This window comes from Myotis brandtii, unplaced genomic scaffold, assembly GCF_000412655.1.
Source record: "Myotis brandtii unplaced genomic scaffold, ASM41265v1 scaffold233, whole genome shotgun sequence".
Lineage (NCBI taxonomy): Eukaryota > Metazoa > Chordata > Mammalia > Chiroptera > Vespertilionidae > Myotis > Myotis brandtii.
This window is the reverse complement of record NW_005358773.1, coordinates 410105-425880: the sequence shown is the minus strand read 5'-3', so window position 1 is coordinate 425880 and position 15776 is coordinate 410105. Positions and strand designations below refer to the sequence as shown.

General features: G+C 44.8%; 1 protein-coding gene across 1 annotated transcript in view; it reads right to left on the bottom strand.

Annotated features, from left to right (window-relative positions):
* Positions 1-15776, bottom strand: part of MAPK8IP3 (mitogen-activated protein kinase 8 interacting protein 3) — a 52143-nt gene that overhangs the window by 35942 nt on the left and 425 nt on the right. The window contains exons 2-3 of the mRNA XM_005866576.2: positions 9811-9893; positions 1003-1123 (exon numbers count right to left, since the gene is read on the bottom strand). Of these exons, the coding sequence (XP_005866638.1) occupies positions 1003-1123; positions 9811-9893 (204 nt within the window). The remainder of the gene's footprint in view (positions 1-1002; positions 1124-9810; positions 9894-15776) is intronic.

Genomic DNA, 15776 nt, shown 5'->3' with positions numbered 1-15776 from the left:
TGCAAATATAAGCATGCTTGCACATATATGTAGCCACAGCCTGCTGGTTGTCCAGAACTCACCAACACACCATGACGTACTGGCCTTCAAGTCTTGGTTTGGGATAGGGATAGACCCAACACACCCAACCATTTTTCTTCCCGATTTTATCTGAAATTTTCAGAGAAATGAAAGCTCCTGCCACCCAAGGGAACTAGGTAAAACAGCAAAGTAGGTCTCAATAATGAAAACCTCTAACTACAGGAAACTGAAATCACACCAATCATTTTAACTTTCACAGTACAGTTTAAACAAAGACTTCCGAAAACTAAAGGAATAGTTCTTACCACAAAACAGTCACAAACCCTTTCTCTGCCTCTCCCTGCAAGGAGCAGGGTGCTCCTACAGACACCTCGGTCAGCTGCACACCCGGCCCAGCAACTGTCATGACAGGGGCTGCATCATCAGGCCCAACTTTCAGGTCACAAAGCAGCAATCTTTCCTCAGTGGTGTGCAGGCAAGGCTGTAGTGTCGAGGCCATTCCTCACCTGACAGGTGGGGCCTCGGAGTCTGCACTCCTAATATTCCAGGTGATGCTGGCACTGCTGGCCAGGGAACCACACTTGGAGGAGCAGTGGGGTATTTGCACAAAGTGGAGTAACAGCTTAGTTATCCTTGGAAGAGCTTAAAGTGCCTACAGACTGCAGCACACATAGAATCGAGGATTCACAGGGCAGGTAGGATCACAGGGTGTTAATTTAGGGTCAGACTGCAGTATATGCAAAAGTGCTATGTCATCAAAGGGGCCTTAATTATTTATGTTATTTCCACAAAGAATTAGAGTCTGATTACAGAAATACATAGCAGTATAATGGTTGAGGGGATCACAGTGAAAATAAAATAAGGCTACCAATGGGTTCTCTCTCTCTCTGTCTCTCTCTTTTTAATCAAAGGCTCTCAACATCCTGCTCAGCTAGAGTAGGTCTGGAAACAATGCAATTTCAAGCTCAGGCTGCTACTTACTCTGATCTGCATAGTTTTTGGCCTTCAGTTCCAGCTGACGGGTCTGAAACTCATAGTGTTCCACCTGGATTTGTAGCTCTTTCTTCTCTTGTTCCAAGGCATCTTCAAACTCGATGAATTTCTACAGGTGGAAGGGAAAGAGCAGGCGTCATAAATGTGGGATGGTCAGATGACAGCAGACCCTCACAGAAGGGCCGCAGGCTTCAAGGATCAAAGTGAAAGACCAGGCTCAGGGCTAGAATGCAGGGCTCCCCGATATAGAACCTGCTTCCCTCATGTCACATTACCTGCCACCCTCTTCAGGCAACCTTGACCCAGACCACGTGTGACATCAGGGGCAGGAGGAGTGAATAGCGCTGTAACCAACTATCCAGGAAGTCACACAGGGCCCTGAATTTAGAAGGCCCCACTCTTGGTTTAATTTTGGAACTTTTATTTTTTTTTGAGAGTACATTTATTAAAGCTGGGGACAGCGAAACAAAGGAGGATAGAAGGAGCAACAGGAGAGAAGAGTAGGCAGGGCTGCTTTGGCTCTCCAGACAGTCAGAGAAAAGGGGGACTTGGGGACAGGTTCAGGGGGTGAGCCCAGGACGAGCTGCCACTGCCCACTGCTCCCCAGGTTGCAAGTCTCATGGGACCCTTAGAGTTTAGGAGATGCAGGCCTGTGGAGGAAGAAGAGGGGGAAGGGAAAGGCACGGGTGTGCTCCCAGAAGGGAGAGCGTGCCTGGAACGCCTAATCATTTTTTAACAAGGGGCCCTACATTTCCATTTTTGCACTGGGCCCTACAAATGTACCTGGTCCTTGTGCTAAGTTTCTGAGCAAAATTATTATCAAACCAAATGAAAGGAAAGCTCTCTGAAAAATAAAAGACCCTCCTGAAAGGTTATAGGAGCTACCTTGACACTGACAGCGGCTTGTGAAGCCAGGCTCTGGAGCGGGGAGGGATGGGCACTGGCTGCCACAGACGCTACCAGCTACAACTCCTACAACAGCCTCGAGGGGGAGCTGTTAACTCCTCAACATTACTGAGTAGAAGAAAGGACTATTATTGAGAAATTTTATTTGTAGTGAGAACAAGTATCAGCTGCATTAAGACAGAGTTTCTCAGAAGATGGCAATACGAAACTGATCGTTGATTTCTGGTGTGGGGTATCTGGAAATGTCGATTAAGCTGTGGTGGCCATGGCTGTGCTTACCATAATAACTGCACCCGTCTCCCCTTCGCCCCCCCACACCAGGCCCGAGATGCTTCTTCCTACAGCAGCTACTCAAAGGTCTTTGTGCTGGAAACTCGGGGGTGGAGAGGCAGTGGCCCTGTTTGAAGGATGGCTTCCTCTTTTTTTTTTTTATGTATCTTTATTGATTTCAGAGAGGAAGGAAGAGGGAGAGAGAGAGATAGAAACATCCATGATGAGAGAGAATCATGAATTGGCTTCCTGCAAGCCTCCCACTGGGGATTGAGCCCACCACCCGGGCATGTGCCCTTGACCAGAATCGAACCCGGGACCTTTCAGTTCGCAGGCCAACGCTCTATCCACTGAGCCAAACTGGCTAGGGCAAGGATGGCTTACTCTTGCAGAGACTCTTGAGAGGGTGGCAATCCCAGAGGAAGGGGGGCGGAGGTGGGGGGAATCAACTTTAGACAGAAAGACTGTATTAATAACATCACATGCACTTTAAGTACAATGAAGAAAATATAAATGCCCCACAGCCAGGAAAACACAAAGTGGAGCAGCTGTACAAAAAGTAAAAATAAGTAGTTTTGATTGATTGTGGATATAACCAACATATGCAGAATGAGCAAATGCTCTTAATTGACTGGTAAGGATTTTTTTTAATTGAGCAATTTTAATTCCTATTACTTAAAAAAATTAGAAGAATGGCATAAACAACATATGCTTTTATAGAAAAATCAGATGGGAGTGTTAAATAAAAAGGAGAGTATTTTAAAATTTAAAAAAATTCTAGCATCCCGAGTCAGTTAAAATTGGGTGACATTCTTGCAGGTTTGTGTGTGTGAGTGCGTGAGTGTATGAGTGTGCAGGGCAGATGTGCGATCATTTTGCACACAGTATTTTGTGACCTTATTTATTCACTCATTCACATTACAGCATCTTGCTACATCAAGAAACACATTCCACCACTTCCATGTTTTATAGGTGTGTGTTCCACTATGAGTATGTGTGCGTGGAGCTTGGTTTACTCAATCCATTGCCTACTCTTCTTTAAATTGTCCATTATTATAGTTACTACTGGTGCATCTGCCCAATGGCTTCCTACTATCGAAGGCTGTGGTTGCACACTGCTGATGACTCTTCAGATGGGTATCCCAACTCCCACGCCCTACAAGGTGGGGGGTCCCCTTTCCCAGCCAGAGCTCTCTCCATATAGCTTAAACATCGCTGCCAATCTGAGAGGTGGGAAAATGGCCTAGCATAGTTGTCTTAAGTTTCAGTTCCTTGATTACTGGCTAAGGCAAGGATGGCTTACTCTTAATATTGAACATTTTTTTCATAAAATTATTGGTCACATACAATAAGTTCTCACATAACATCGTTAAATAGGTTCTGCGACTTTAAGTGAAATAACATAGAATGAAGCCATTTACCATAGGCTAATTGATATAAATAAGAGTTAAGCCAGTTGGAGAAAGATAAATATCACATGATGTCACTCATTTGTGGAATATAATGAACAACATAAACTGATGAACAAAAATAGATCCAGAGACAGAGAAGCATTAAAGATACCATCAAACTTCAGAGGGAAGGCAGGGGAGGGTGGGAGAGGGGAGGTAAGAGATCAACCAAAGGACTTGTATGCATGCATATAAGCATAACCAATGAATGGACACTAGGGGAGTGAGGACATGTGCTGAGGGATGGGGGTGGCCGGGGAGAGGTCAATGGGGGGAAAAGGAGACATATGTAATACTTTAAACAATAAAGAATCTAAAAAAAAAGAGTTAAGTCCTAAGGCATTTCATCAATGTTATAAGAAAATAACTTTGAAAAAAAAGGACATTATTTGAGAACCAGATGTATACTTCCTTTGTGGACAGCTCATTAGGCTATTTGTCCAATTTCTTACCATATGTTCATATTTCCCTTAATGACTTATAAGGACCTTTATTATACCTATTCACAAATTTGTTGGTCTTATATGCTGCAAATACTTCTGTACCATTTACTTATTTAATAAGTCATCCTTTCTTCATTGCTTTGAAATGCCACCTTTATTGTAAGCTAAATTCTAATATATATTTCAGTCTATTTCTGAGTTACAGCATCTGTTAACAACTGATATATATTCACCCTCTTAAATCTCCTTTTCAACATTTTCTTGGTTTATTCTTCTAGATTAACTTGAGAATCATCCTAAATCACTTACATATTCATTTATTTTTAATATATTTTATTGATTTTTTTACAGAGAGGAAGGGAGAGGGATAGAGAGTTAGAAACATCAATGAGAGAGAAACATCGATCAGCTGCCACCTGCACACCCCCTACTGGGGATGTGCCCACAAACATATGCCCTTGACCGGAATCGAACCTGGGACCTTTCAGTCCGCAGCCCGATGCTCTATCCACTGAGCCAAACCGGTTAGGGCTACTTTTTTTTTTTTTTTCAATAAGGATTTTGCATGTTTAGAAAGCACCAGTTCTCTGGTCCTCAGGAAGGGGTCCCTGCTTTTGATGAGAAATGCTTAGAGCTAGACAGGGGATGAGGTGAAAACTCATCTTGAGCCAGTGAAGAGCTGTTTGACGGGGCAGCTGGGGCTGGCAGAAGGAAAATTCTTTCTTGAAACTGATCACTATCCTACCTCTGAGCTATACCACTGAGGTTTTTATATGAAGAAAAGGTTTCTTTGGTGCTAGTGCCATTTCACTAGAATTTTCCCCAACTATATTTCATCATATTACCTGTGATTGGTATTTGGGAGTCAGCTAAAAAGATTTTCAAACTAAAGACAATGTAAGAAAACCCACCCCCAGATTCTTAAGGTCAGACAGACTTTTCCTAAATCTATCCTGATAGGTGATCATTAAAATCCAACATATCCCTAACCGGTTTGGCTCAGTGGATAGAGGGTCAGCCTGTGGACTAGGGGGTCCCAGGTTCAATTCCAGTCAAGGGCATATACCTTGGTTGTGGGCACATCCCCAGTAGGGGGTGTGCAGGAGGCGGCTGATCGATATTTCTGGCTGTCTATCCCTCTCCCTTCCTCTCTGTGGAAAATCAATAAAATATATTTTTCAAAAAAATCCAACATAGGGACATTGCCAAAAAGCCTTGAATACCATAAAACAACCCGCATGCCTATATAGTCTTCATGAAGTTGGCCCCAAACCAGGTCACATGCAGAAATCCTCTATGACAGTGGTTCTCAACCTTCCTAATGCCGCGACCCTTTAATACAGTTCCTCATGTTGTGGTGACCCCCAACCATAAAATTATTTTCGTTGCTACTTCATAACTGTAATTTTGCTACTGTTATGAATCGTAATGTAAATATCTGATATGCAGGATATATTTTCATTGTTACAAATTGAACATAATTAAAGCATAGTGATTAATCACAAAAACAATATGTAATAATATATGTGTTTTCCGATGGTCTTAGGCAACCCCTGTGAAAGGGTCGTTCGACCCCCAAAGGGGTCGCGACCCACAGGTTGAGAACCACTGCTCTATGATATTTTAAGGCCTTTCAGCATCAGGAAATATAAAGACATTAACCTAGAGAGGAAACATCTATGTAAACTGTGTATCTGACGGCCTCAAGGCCAAAGGCCAAAGAAACATTAGGGATGGAACCCACTGTGGGTGGGTTGATGCACAGAACATTTGTGATTCTTTGGCCGAGTAGAATCCTGGTGCTGAAGAGACAGGCCCACAGGGTGGGAAATGCTCAGTCCTTGGTAACTGACATCCTTTCCATCCTTTAGGCCAGCGGTTCTCAACTTGTGGGTCGCAACCCCTTTGGTGGTCAAACGACCCTTTCACAGGGGTCGCCTAAGACCATCCTGCATATCAGATATTTATATTATGATTCATAACAGTAGCAACATTACAGTTATGAAGTAGCAACGAAAATAATTTTATGGTTGGGTCACAACATGAGGAACTGTATTTAAAGGGCCAGAAGGTTGAGAATCACTGCTTTAGGCACTACCAGCTGACAGAGGGTGTGAGTGCTCACTGGAAGCAACTCCCCAGATGAACAAAAAGCCCCAAGAAACCCACAGGGACTACCAGCAGACTCAAGAGGACCCCAGCCTGGGCAAGCCTTTCCCGCCCTGCCCGCTCCCAGGGTGCCAAGTAGGGTGAGAACCACTGCTGTCCAGTGGGCTGGTCCTTTGGTCCCAGAGGTCAGCAATGTACCAGACAGAGCCGATGAGGAGGGACCCTCAGGGGCTCCGAGTTCTAAGAATATGTTACAAACACAATATGGTGCTCTATAGCTTAAAAGAAATCCTCCTCTTTCTTGCCATCTTGAAAAAATTATTTCATTAAGGTAGTTTTAGTTAACAAAATTACAAGCTAGTCACTTCCCTGGAATAGAATATGCAATGCAATCTGCACCAAATAGTATAAGGAATAACTAATGTGAAGGAACAGTGCCTGGCCAAGACTAAACAAATACTTAATCTTTGCTTTTTATGAGAAAACTAGAGACCCGGTGCATGAATTCGGGGCTAGATTTTGCATGAACTGAAAATTATCTTGACAAGAATAGTTGATGGAGCTGGGAATAAAGCAGGAGCTTTGTGTTGGTAGTTAAATAAATAAATGAGGAAAAGAAGTTGTAAATTGAAGTTCTCTTCCAACACAAGGAAGAGTAGCTGTGCAGGTGGGGAGAGGTGTCAGCAGGGAACTTTAAAAAACTTGGTTAAAGTCAGAAAAAAGTCAATAGATTTTTCAAAGATCAAAATACTCTTATTTACAGATCATTTACTTTAGACTAAAAAGAATCAAGAATTCTCAGCAGTGGGGGACAGGGTAGAGTGGAGACTAAAAGACAACAAAGAAAGTCTTCTGTAAGAAAACTAAAAAACGTTCAAGGAGAATCTGACTACAACAAAATATGAATGGAGCTGAGAAGAATAAAAACTTAACTCTCAGCATTTGGGTTGAGTGGGTCTACATGGTGCCTACTGGATTATAAAATGAGACGTAGTACGTCAGTCCTCCAGAGGCATGAATAGAGCAAAGTGAACACTGTTTACACGTCTTAATTACACATACTATGGATTTGGAATTATCATCTATCTAACCAAGTCTAATTAGAATGTCATGTAGCACATGAAACCCCATGGATGTTTAAGGAAACTCTTATAGCTATCCTTTCAGTATCCAAAGAAAGAAATGACAGTAATTATACAATTGGAAACCCACCAACATGGCTTATCCTTAACATCCTATATAATAAAAGGGTAATATGCAAACTGACCCTAATACAGAACAACCGGAATGACCAGTCGCTATGAAGTGCAATGACCACCAGGGGGCAGATGTTCAATGCAGGAGCTGCCCCAGGGTGGTCAGTGCACTTCCACAGGGGGAGTTCCACTCAGCCACAAGCCGGGCTGAAGGCTGCGAACGCAGCGGGGTGGTGGGAGCCTCTCCCACCTCCTCGGCAACGCTAAGGATATCCGACCACAGCTTAGGCCCACTCCCTAGAGTGGGCCTAAGCCGTTAGTCGGACATCCCCCAAGGGTTCCCAGGCTGCCAGAGGGATGTCTGACTACCAGCTCATTCCCCGGGGAGCAGGCCTAAGCTGGCAGGTGGACAGCCCCCTGAGGGGTCCCGGACTGCGAGAGGGTGCAGGCTGGGCTGAGGGACTCCCGAGTGCACGAATTTTCGTGCACTGGGCCTCTAGTCTAGATATGAAACACCCAATTCCCACTTCTAAAGACAAATATCCACAGGAATCTCTTTTTAGATTTGTTTCCAAGGTATATTTCCCCCTCTCTCCAATTAACAAAGTGTTCTGTTTTAAAATTAAATTCAACTTTGGTTTTCAAAATTTGCTTTTTGGTGAATTTCACCAAAATAATCTGAAATAACCTGAGTGTGGGCTCTTCCAAAATCTAGGAATCAAAGGAAGCTTTTCTCCACATGCCATGGAATGAGACCATTCTTCCCATTTTAAACATAAAAACAAAGTTAAGAAGCTGACTTTTCGTGTCAAATATAAAATTAAGACAACAGAAGCCGGTATTCCCAATTCCCAGAATACAAGAGATGACTAGGTAAGCAGAATGTCATCACTGGAGTTTTAGTAATTTTCATAACTCAAGATTATTTTAATAGCAAAGTAAATTAACATATTAAATTTAATTCTTCTAGATGACTAGGTAAGCAGAATGTCATCACTGGAGTTTTGATAACTTTCATAACTCAAGATTAACAGCAAAGTAAATTAACATATTAAATTTAATTCTTCCCTCTTAGATGTCCTTTAAGCTGGGTCACACATAGGAAATAACTCAACTCTGGCTGCTTAGAAATGAACCTAACAGGAATCACAGATCTTGTTCTTTCGCATTATTGATCATTTAATTCCTTCCTGGGATGAGGGCATAGAGTGAATTTCCAGAAGAAAAATGCTTGTTTTGGTCTTTTATGTTAGGGCAGGCAAAGTGGCAAACACTGGGGATGCTGGGTGCAGGCTTCTGTGCTTGGAGGAGACGCCCTTCTCCTGATGGCTGATTCCTGGTACTCACAGGGACTTCCTGACATGATCAAATATTTACTGAGGGCTCACAGGGGGCACTGAACTCCTAAGATCTCAAACCACGGATGTTCTTTTATAGCTTCCTTTCTCCATTTCTCACAGCTGTGTCACCACTTAGACCTAGAATGCAGGTGAGTAGAGTAGGACACGAGCTTGGGGGGCCTGGACCTACAAGAGCTGCCCCCGACCTGCTGAGTGACACCAGGGAGAGGGCAATAAGGGCATTTCTGTATCCAAGTATTAGACACATGTTGAGAGACCAGCCGCTGCGCAGAAATCCATGAACCAGGTTGACTTCATAAAAAAAGCAAAGGTTTCTCACGTTTATGTTAAAGGGGCTGCTGGGTCAGCATCTGCCTACAAATTATCCCTACAAATGGCACTGGTTTAATTCACATTAATTTTCAAGAATTGGTAAGACAGCCCCGGTGAGTGTGGCTAAGTGGTTAGAGCACCAAAGAGTCTCTGGTTCGATTCCCAGTCAAGGGCACGTACCTGGGTTGTGGGTTCAATCCAACCCAGGTCAGGGTGCGTGCAGGAGGCAACTAATCGATGTGTCTCTCTCACATCAATGTTTCTCTTTCCCCCCTTCCACTTTCTCTAAAAATCAATGGAAAAAAATATCCTTGGGTGAGAATTAACAAAACAAAACAAAACAAAACAAACAAACAAAAAACAACAACAAAAAAACCCAACTGGTAAGACAGGAAAAATACATATGAGTGTATATTTGTTTATATGTTATGTATTAAATACTAACATATGCTTTATATAGTAAATATATATATATATAGATAGATAGATGATAGATAGATAGATAGATAGATAGATAGATAATGTTTGGTACCTGGGGAAATAAGAAAAAAGAAGATAAAACTAAAACTCTAAATGTCCCATCCTGGAAAAAAATTCCCTGGGAGAAATTATTCTCAAGTAAACATTCTCCAAAGCAATCTTACTAGTTTACACTGGCTTCTTAACCTTGCTCTTGTGCACTTCAGCAGGAGACATGCTAAGGATGCTCATAGCTCCCCATTCTGTAGACAAAGGCTCTTGTCCAGACCTGAACACTGTAAACTTGAGACAGGCCAACAGCCACAAGCACAAGCACCTGGGGGCTTTTGCCCTGGTCTGGGTATTTGTTTCCTGGAAGAGAGAAGTGGTAAGAAGGCCGGTGTGGGTAAGGAATCCAAAGGAACAGGAATCCGAGCTGAAGCAGAGTAGAAGGAATGGCACTCAGCGTGAATGGAAAACATGAGATAATCAGAATCTAAACTTCCTAACCCCGTCTCCCCTGTCCCACTGAACTTGGCATTTCCCAAATCTCTTGCCCAAAAGGGGTGGCCTACAACAGTCACTGATGAAAGACTATGTGGACCCTCCATGTCGGCAAATATTTCATTTCCTTGGGATGAGACTTATCTTCCTTGGCAATGGGGATGCTTTCTTAGGACGCGCTGGACCCGCGCAGGCCACCAACTGAGAAGTGCCGAAGGCATGGAACTGACAAAGGCAGGTTAGGGAGCAGTGATGCTGCTACTCCCTCGACAGGAGAATGGATCTGCACCCACACAACGGGACTCCCCTCAGCATGAAAGGAATGAATAAGAGGCGAACACTAGCAACTATCTGGATGAATCTCAAAATCATTCTTCTGATTGAAAGAAGCCAGGCTCCCTTCCCCCTCCTCCCAAAAGTATATACACTCCATTCACATAAAGGTCTAAAAATGCAAATTAATCTACAGTGACAGAAAGCAGATTGATGCTACCAGGGGCCAGGAGAAGCAGGGAGAGAGATTCCTGACGGGCATGTGAGGAAGCTTTGGGGATGATGATGATCATTATCTTTTTTTTGTTTTTAATCCTCACCCAAGGATATTTTTTTCCATTGATTTATAGAGAGAGTGAAAGGGAGGGAGGAGGGGGAGAGATAAATATCAACGTGAAAGAGACACATTGACTGGTTGCCTCTTGAATGCGCCCCTACCAGGACTGGGGAACCTGCAACCCAGGTACGTGACCTTGACTGGTAATCGAACCCGAAACCCTTTGGGCCGTAGGTCGACAATCTAACCACTGAACGAAACTGTCCAGGGCATGATCTTGATTGTGTGGATGGTTTCTGGGTGTTGATGTGTCAAAACTCACCAAATTGCACACTTTAAATATGTAGTTTAGTGCACCCTCCTCAATAAAGTTGTTAGAAAGAAAGAAAGGAAATAAGGAAACAAAGAAAAGAGAAAGTTTTAATTCTGTGTCATAAGCACCAGACAATTTCTAGGTGCTGGGATTTCCCTCCAGACCTCTTCTCAGCCTTTGGAGAATTTCATCACCTCTGTTGTTTCCTAAATAGCTGGTATTTTTAAAAATATATTTTAGAGAGGAAGGGAGAGGGAGAGAGAAAGGGACATCAGTGATGAGAGGGAATAACTGATCGACTGCCTCCTGCACGCCCCACACTGAGGATCGAGCCGGCAACCTGGGCATGTGCCCTGACCAGGAATCGAATCATGACCTCCTGGTTTATAGATTGACGCTCAACCACTGAGCCATGCTGGCCAGGCAGCATTCTTTTTTTGTTTTGTTTTGTTCATCTCACATATTTTCTTCTGTCTGGTCTCCTGTATCAAAACCCACTGCTTTGGGATCTCCCCTCTTTCTGGGACATATTCACTGGAACAACAAAACCACCACCTTCTTTCTAAGCATCTTCCTTTCTCGCCTGAAGCTGAGTAACAGAGATGTCTACTGCCTGCCCTTCCAGAAAAGTGACTGAGCCAGGCTGTACTCAGCTGCGGAGCCCAGTATGACAGTCCCAACCACAAGTGGCTATTTACACTTATATTAAAGTGAAATAAAAATAAAAATTCTCTTCCTAGTTACATTTGAGTGTCATTGGCTCTGTATGGCCATGGGCTACGGAATTGGACAAAACAAACCTGGAAATTTCTATCATCACGGAAAGTTGTGTTGGACAGATGGTTGCTTCACACTCAAAGAGCAGAGAGTCCTTGACCTTCAGGAACTAAACAGACAGCCGAGTGTAGGGTGCACAGAGGTAGGGGAAAGCTGCTTCCCCCTCATGGGCACTCACAGATGACTAGCATCTCTTTGGGGGGGGTGGTCATGGAGAAAAGAACCAGAAGGGCACTGACCCCTTGGTGAAGCAGGAAGCAGGTGTGGGGACACTGGGGAGCGAGGCACAATGCGGGGCCTGCTCCCCGGGTTGGGGCAGGCCCCGCACTGTAGAAGGTCTGGAGTGGGCCAACTGGAGTGATTGGGGACCATTCACTCTCGACATGCACTTAAGTCATTTAAGCAGCCAGCATCTGAATGTGCTCTATGCAGCCTCTGGGCCAGATGTACACAGGGACCAGCCACCAGAGGGTTCCCGCCATGGCAGGAAGGGGCCCAGCAGCAGGGCTGCAGGCCAGAGGCCTCCATACCAAAAGCAGGCACCTTCCCCACATGTTCACCCTGGCTGGAAAGCGCCTCTCTTTGCTCTCATATGCCTATCCCTCCCCCCACCCCCGTTTTTGGGGGGAGGCTTTGATATACTCCTGGTGACTCTGGTACATCTACAATGGGCCAACATTTGGAGGCAATTAGGAAAGGCAGCTCGGGCCACCAAATCTTAATGGTTTCATCTAAAACACACACACAATTTTTAAATCTTGCTCTTAATATTACAACATGGCAGAAGAAGAAATCACATACCCTGTCCAAGCAGTGGTGAATTCGCTATTTGTAATGTTAGAAACAGGAAGAAAAACTTCTGATTCAATGTATTAATTCACTTATGAAAAAAGGCAAAATGATCATTTCTATAGAGCAGTATTTCTATAGAGCTCCCCCTCCCCCCTCCAGCGTAATCCTATCCACATGCTCTTGTATGAAATGGATTACTATATATAACTAGGAATCAGTTCTGGGTCAAACCTTCCTCCAGCTGGATGCCTTTCTTCTACAGCACCAAATGCCGCAGTATCCGCAACGACGTCCACTTGGGCTGCTTGTGATGAGTTGGGGGGGTGTTGCTAGTAGTTTCTTCAGGGCAAAGAAGATTTTAAGGCAAATGATGGCTACTAAACTCACACCTGTCTCTTAAACATTATTTTTTCCTCCCATAAGCTAAGCGCCTGATCATTGCAAAAAAGAAGAAAAAAGAAAGGGCTCTTTGCTGCCGGGGGACACAGAGCAGGTGGGGCCCTCTACTGCCTCCCGCCTCTTGTTACTGCCGAGGGGCGTCTATTCATTCTCCAGCTGCCCCTGTCAACTGCCCACTTCCAACCTTTTCTAAAGGATTTTGTGCATTTTAAAAACTTTCAGCATTTTTTAGGCCTCTGTAGAAATTGCAGACGCCAGCAGTAAGTCCAATTAGCTCTGTAAGCTCGAGTGGGATTCCCTGGTGTCAATAACAAGGGCAAAACCTACACGAGGAGAGACGAAGATGTCCAGTGCTTACCAACCAAAGCTGCCCTGCCAGTCCATCAAGGTGCTGCTCCCTGACTCCGCTACATCAGCCTCACAGCAGATCCCAGAAAAACCAGAGCCAGTGATGGGACTTGGCACCTGAGCTGAAAGTGACTTTCACCTGGCAACCTACTCACTTTACAGAGGCAGTCACTGCGGCCAGAGAGGGGAGGACTGGTCACCGGGCCTGCGGCTCCCAAGGGCAGGGCTGGCGCTCAGGCCAGCGTCTGTGGACTCCAAGGCTCAGGCTCTCTCCCTGGACCCCTCTATCTCTCGCTCCCATCACTCCCATCGAATGAGCAGTCCTGGGACCAAGGAGCCACCCTAGAATCAGAACATACTTGCAATCTCTCGCTGTGGTTATTATGGGCAAGAATTAGAGGACAGGTTTATTCGCTCTGCTCCAGCCATTAAAAAAAAAAAAATCGGAAGATTCTGTCTACTATGAAGGCTGCAGGCGGCTCAGGTTACCCAGCTCTGACTAAGCCTTATTGAGCAGAGTGGTCGGGATGCAGGAGCTCTGTGACCCAAACATGTCTGCAGCCTGTGACGTGCCAGCTCTTGAGTTATCGGACACACATCTGTGATCTCAGTTCCTGCCGAGAAAAAGCCCAATCCACAACGCACAGTGGTTCTTCCCACAATACTAAAAACATGTCGCTGGGTTTCATAAATGACCTAGAATGCTAAAATGGTTACAGGACGTAACCCTTTCATTTAGTAACTTTACTTGCGGTCTTTCCAAGGGTGGACATCTAATCACAGCCTCGATGCTGGCTAGCCAAGCATTTGCTTCATGGCTCTCGGCTCAGGAAGCGCTGTGCAGCTTCTCCTAAAAGCTGGGGCCATGGTGGGCTTGGGCTTCAAAGGCATTCTCCTCCAAACCACATGCGCACCCCACCCCCAGCTCTAGTCGGAGGGAGTGGAGTTGGGGGGCCAGAAACATACTCACTTCAACTGCACAGAGCAGAGACTTCAGCCATGCAGAACTAACTGTTAAGCTGAAAGGATATGATGCTTAGCCTTATCGTTGTCTAACTTGGTTTTCTCCTTTTAGCTCCTTCTCATCCACTGTGTTGACCACTTAGGTACTGAAGCAAGAAAACAAACCTATCTGAAACCTCAGTTAGGCTTCAAATGGCTGCCAAGAGTGGTCAGAGAAGGGGAGGGCACTGCCCAGCACTAGAGAGGCAGCCATAGCCAATGGGTGGGCAAAGGGAGCCCAGTGCTCCAGTTTTCAGGGGTACAGCTCTCTAACCTCTCACAGCAGCGTGATAAGAAAGGAAGAGCCCAAGCCGGGAGTCAAGAGACTGGGTCCTTGGTCTGGCCCTTCCAGGGACCAGTCCCCCAACTTCACAGAGCCAGGTCCTTCCCCTGTAAAAGCCCAGGGCCACTCCGAACGCTAAAATCTTATACGCTCTTGCATCCCCTTGAGAGTTTTAAACCAATTCTGGTGGAGCTTGGCACCCCAATCAATACACAACAGTTTCTTGACAGACACATAAAACCAAAGCAAAATAAATCACTCTAAATAGGAATAATACAAGGCATTGTTACTTTTTATAAACATGCTTTAAACCAAACTAAGGCATAAATCACTCTGGTTCAATAAAAAGACAAAATAGTGAAATAATCTATTTCAATACTGTACTAAAGTCAACAATGCGTTCAGCTAAATCAATTGAAAAGGAGTTTAACTCATGTAATAAGAAGTTTCCTATTCATAATCAAAGAGCATGACCTAATGCCTAGAATTACAGAATGTCAGGTCTCAGAGACCATCTAAGGGCAACTGACTCATTCGACTGATGGGAATCAAAATGCAGACCAGGCAGGCAATGTGGACAAGGTCACAAGGGCAAAGCAGGCATGGGAACCCACATCCCACATCTGCTTGGGTCTGCCACATAGTCAGTGCTAAATATCTGATGGCGAATGAAGTTAAGTGGTGTCCCTACCAGGCACAGTTCTTCTAACTGGTTCACAAACAAGTGAATCCAGGTTATGGAGATGTCCTAGAACACAAGCATTTCAAAAGTCTACTTTTAGCTCCTTAGAAGCCAGACTGGAATTTCTCAGCCTTTTCCAGCTAAGCCAACAATCTTCCCAAATGAGGAAATCATGGGGCAAGAACCACCTCTGGAAACCTGGAGTCTTTCCCACCTGGAACCAGAGCAGCCGCCTACCTGCAGCTTTAGTTATGTGTTTACATCAGTTCTCAAACTGACCCATGTCACAGACCTTCAAAACACTGGATTAGGGACAAGGAAGAGGTGTGCTGACAACAGAAATCCCTTTTCTGGGAGGGTTTAGAATTGCAGCAATAAGATGTGGGTCTAGGAAAGCGGTTTGCGAAATACACAAAAGCAAAAAGAATTGGGGGTCTGTAACGAGTGGGGGGTGCGGAGGAGAGACCGAGGCCTGGCTCGAGGCTAGGGGATGCTTAGGCTGCAAGCTCTCCCTGTGATGCCAGCTGGCTCCGGGCTCCGGGATGGAGCAGCAGGCGAGGAGAAAGGGGAAGCCACGGCTCAGCGCCCGGGCCGGGCTAGGGGTC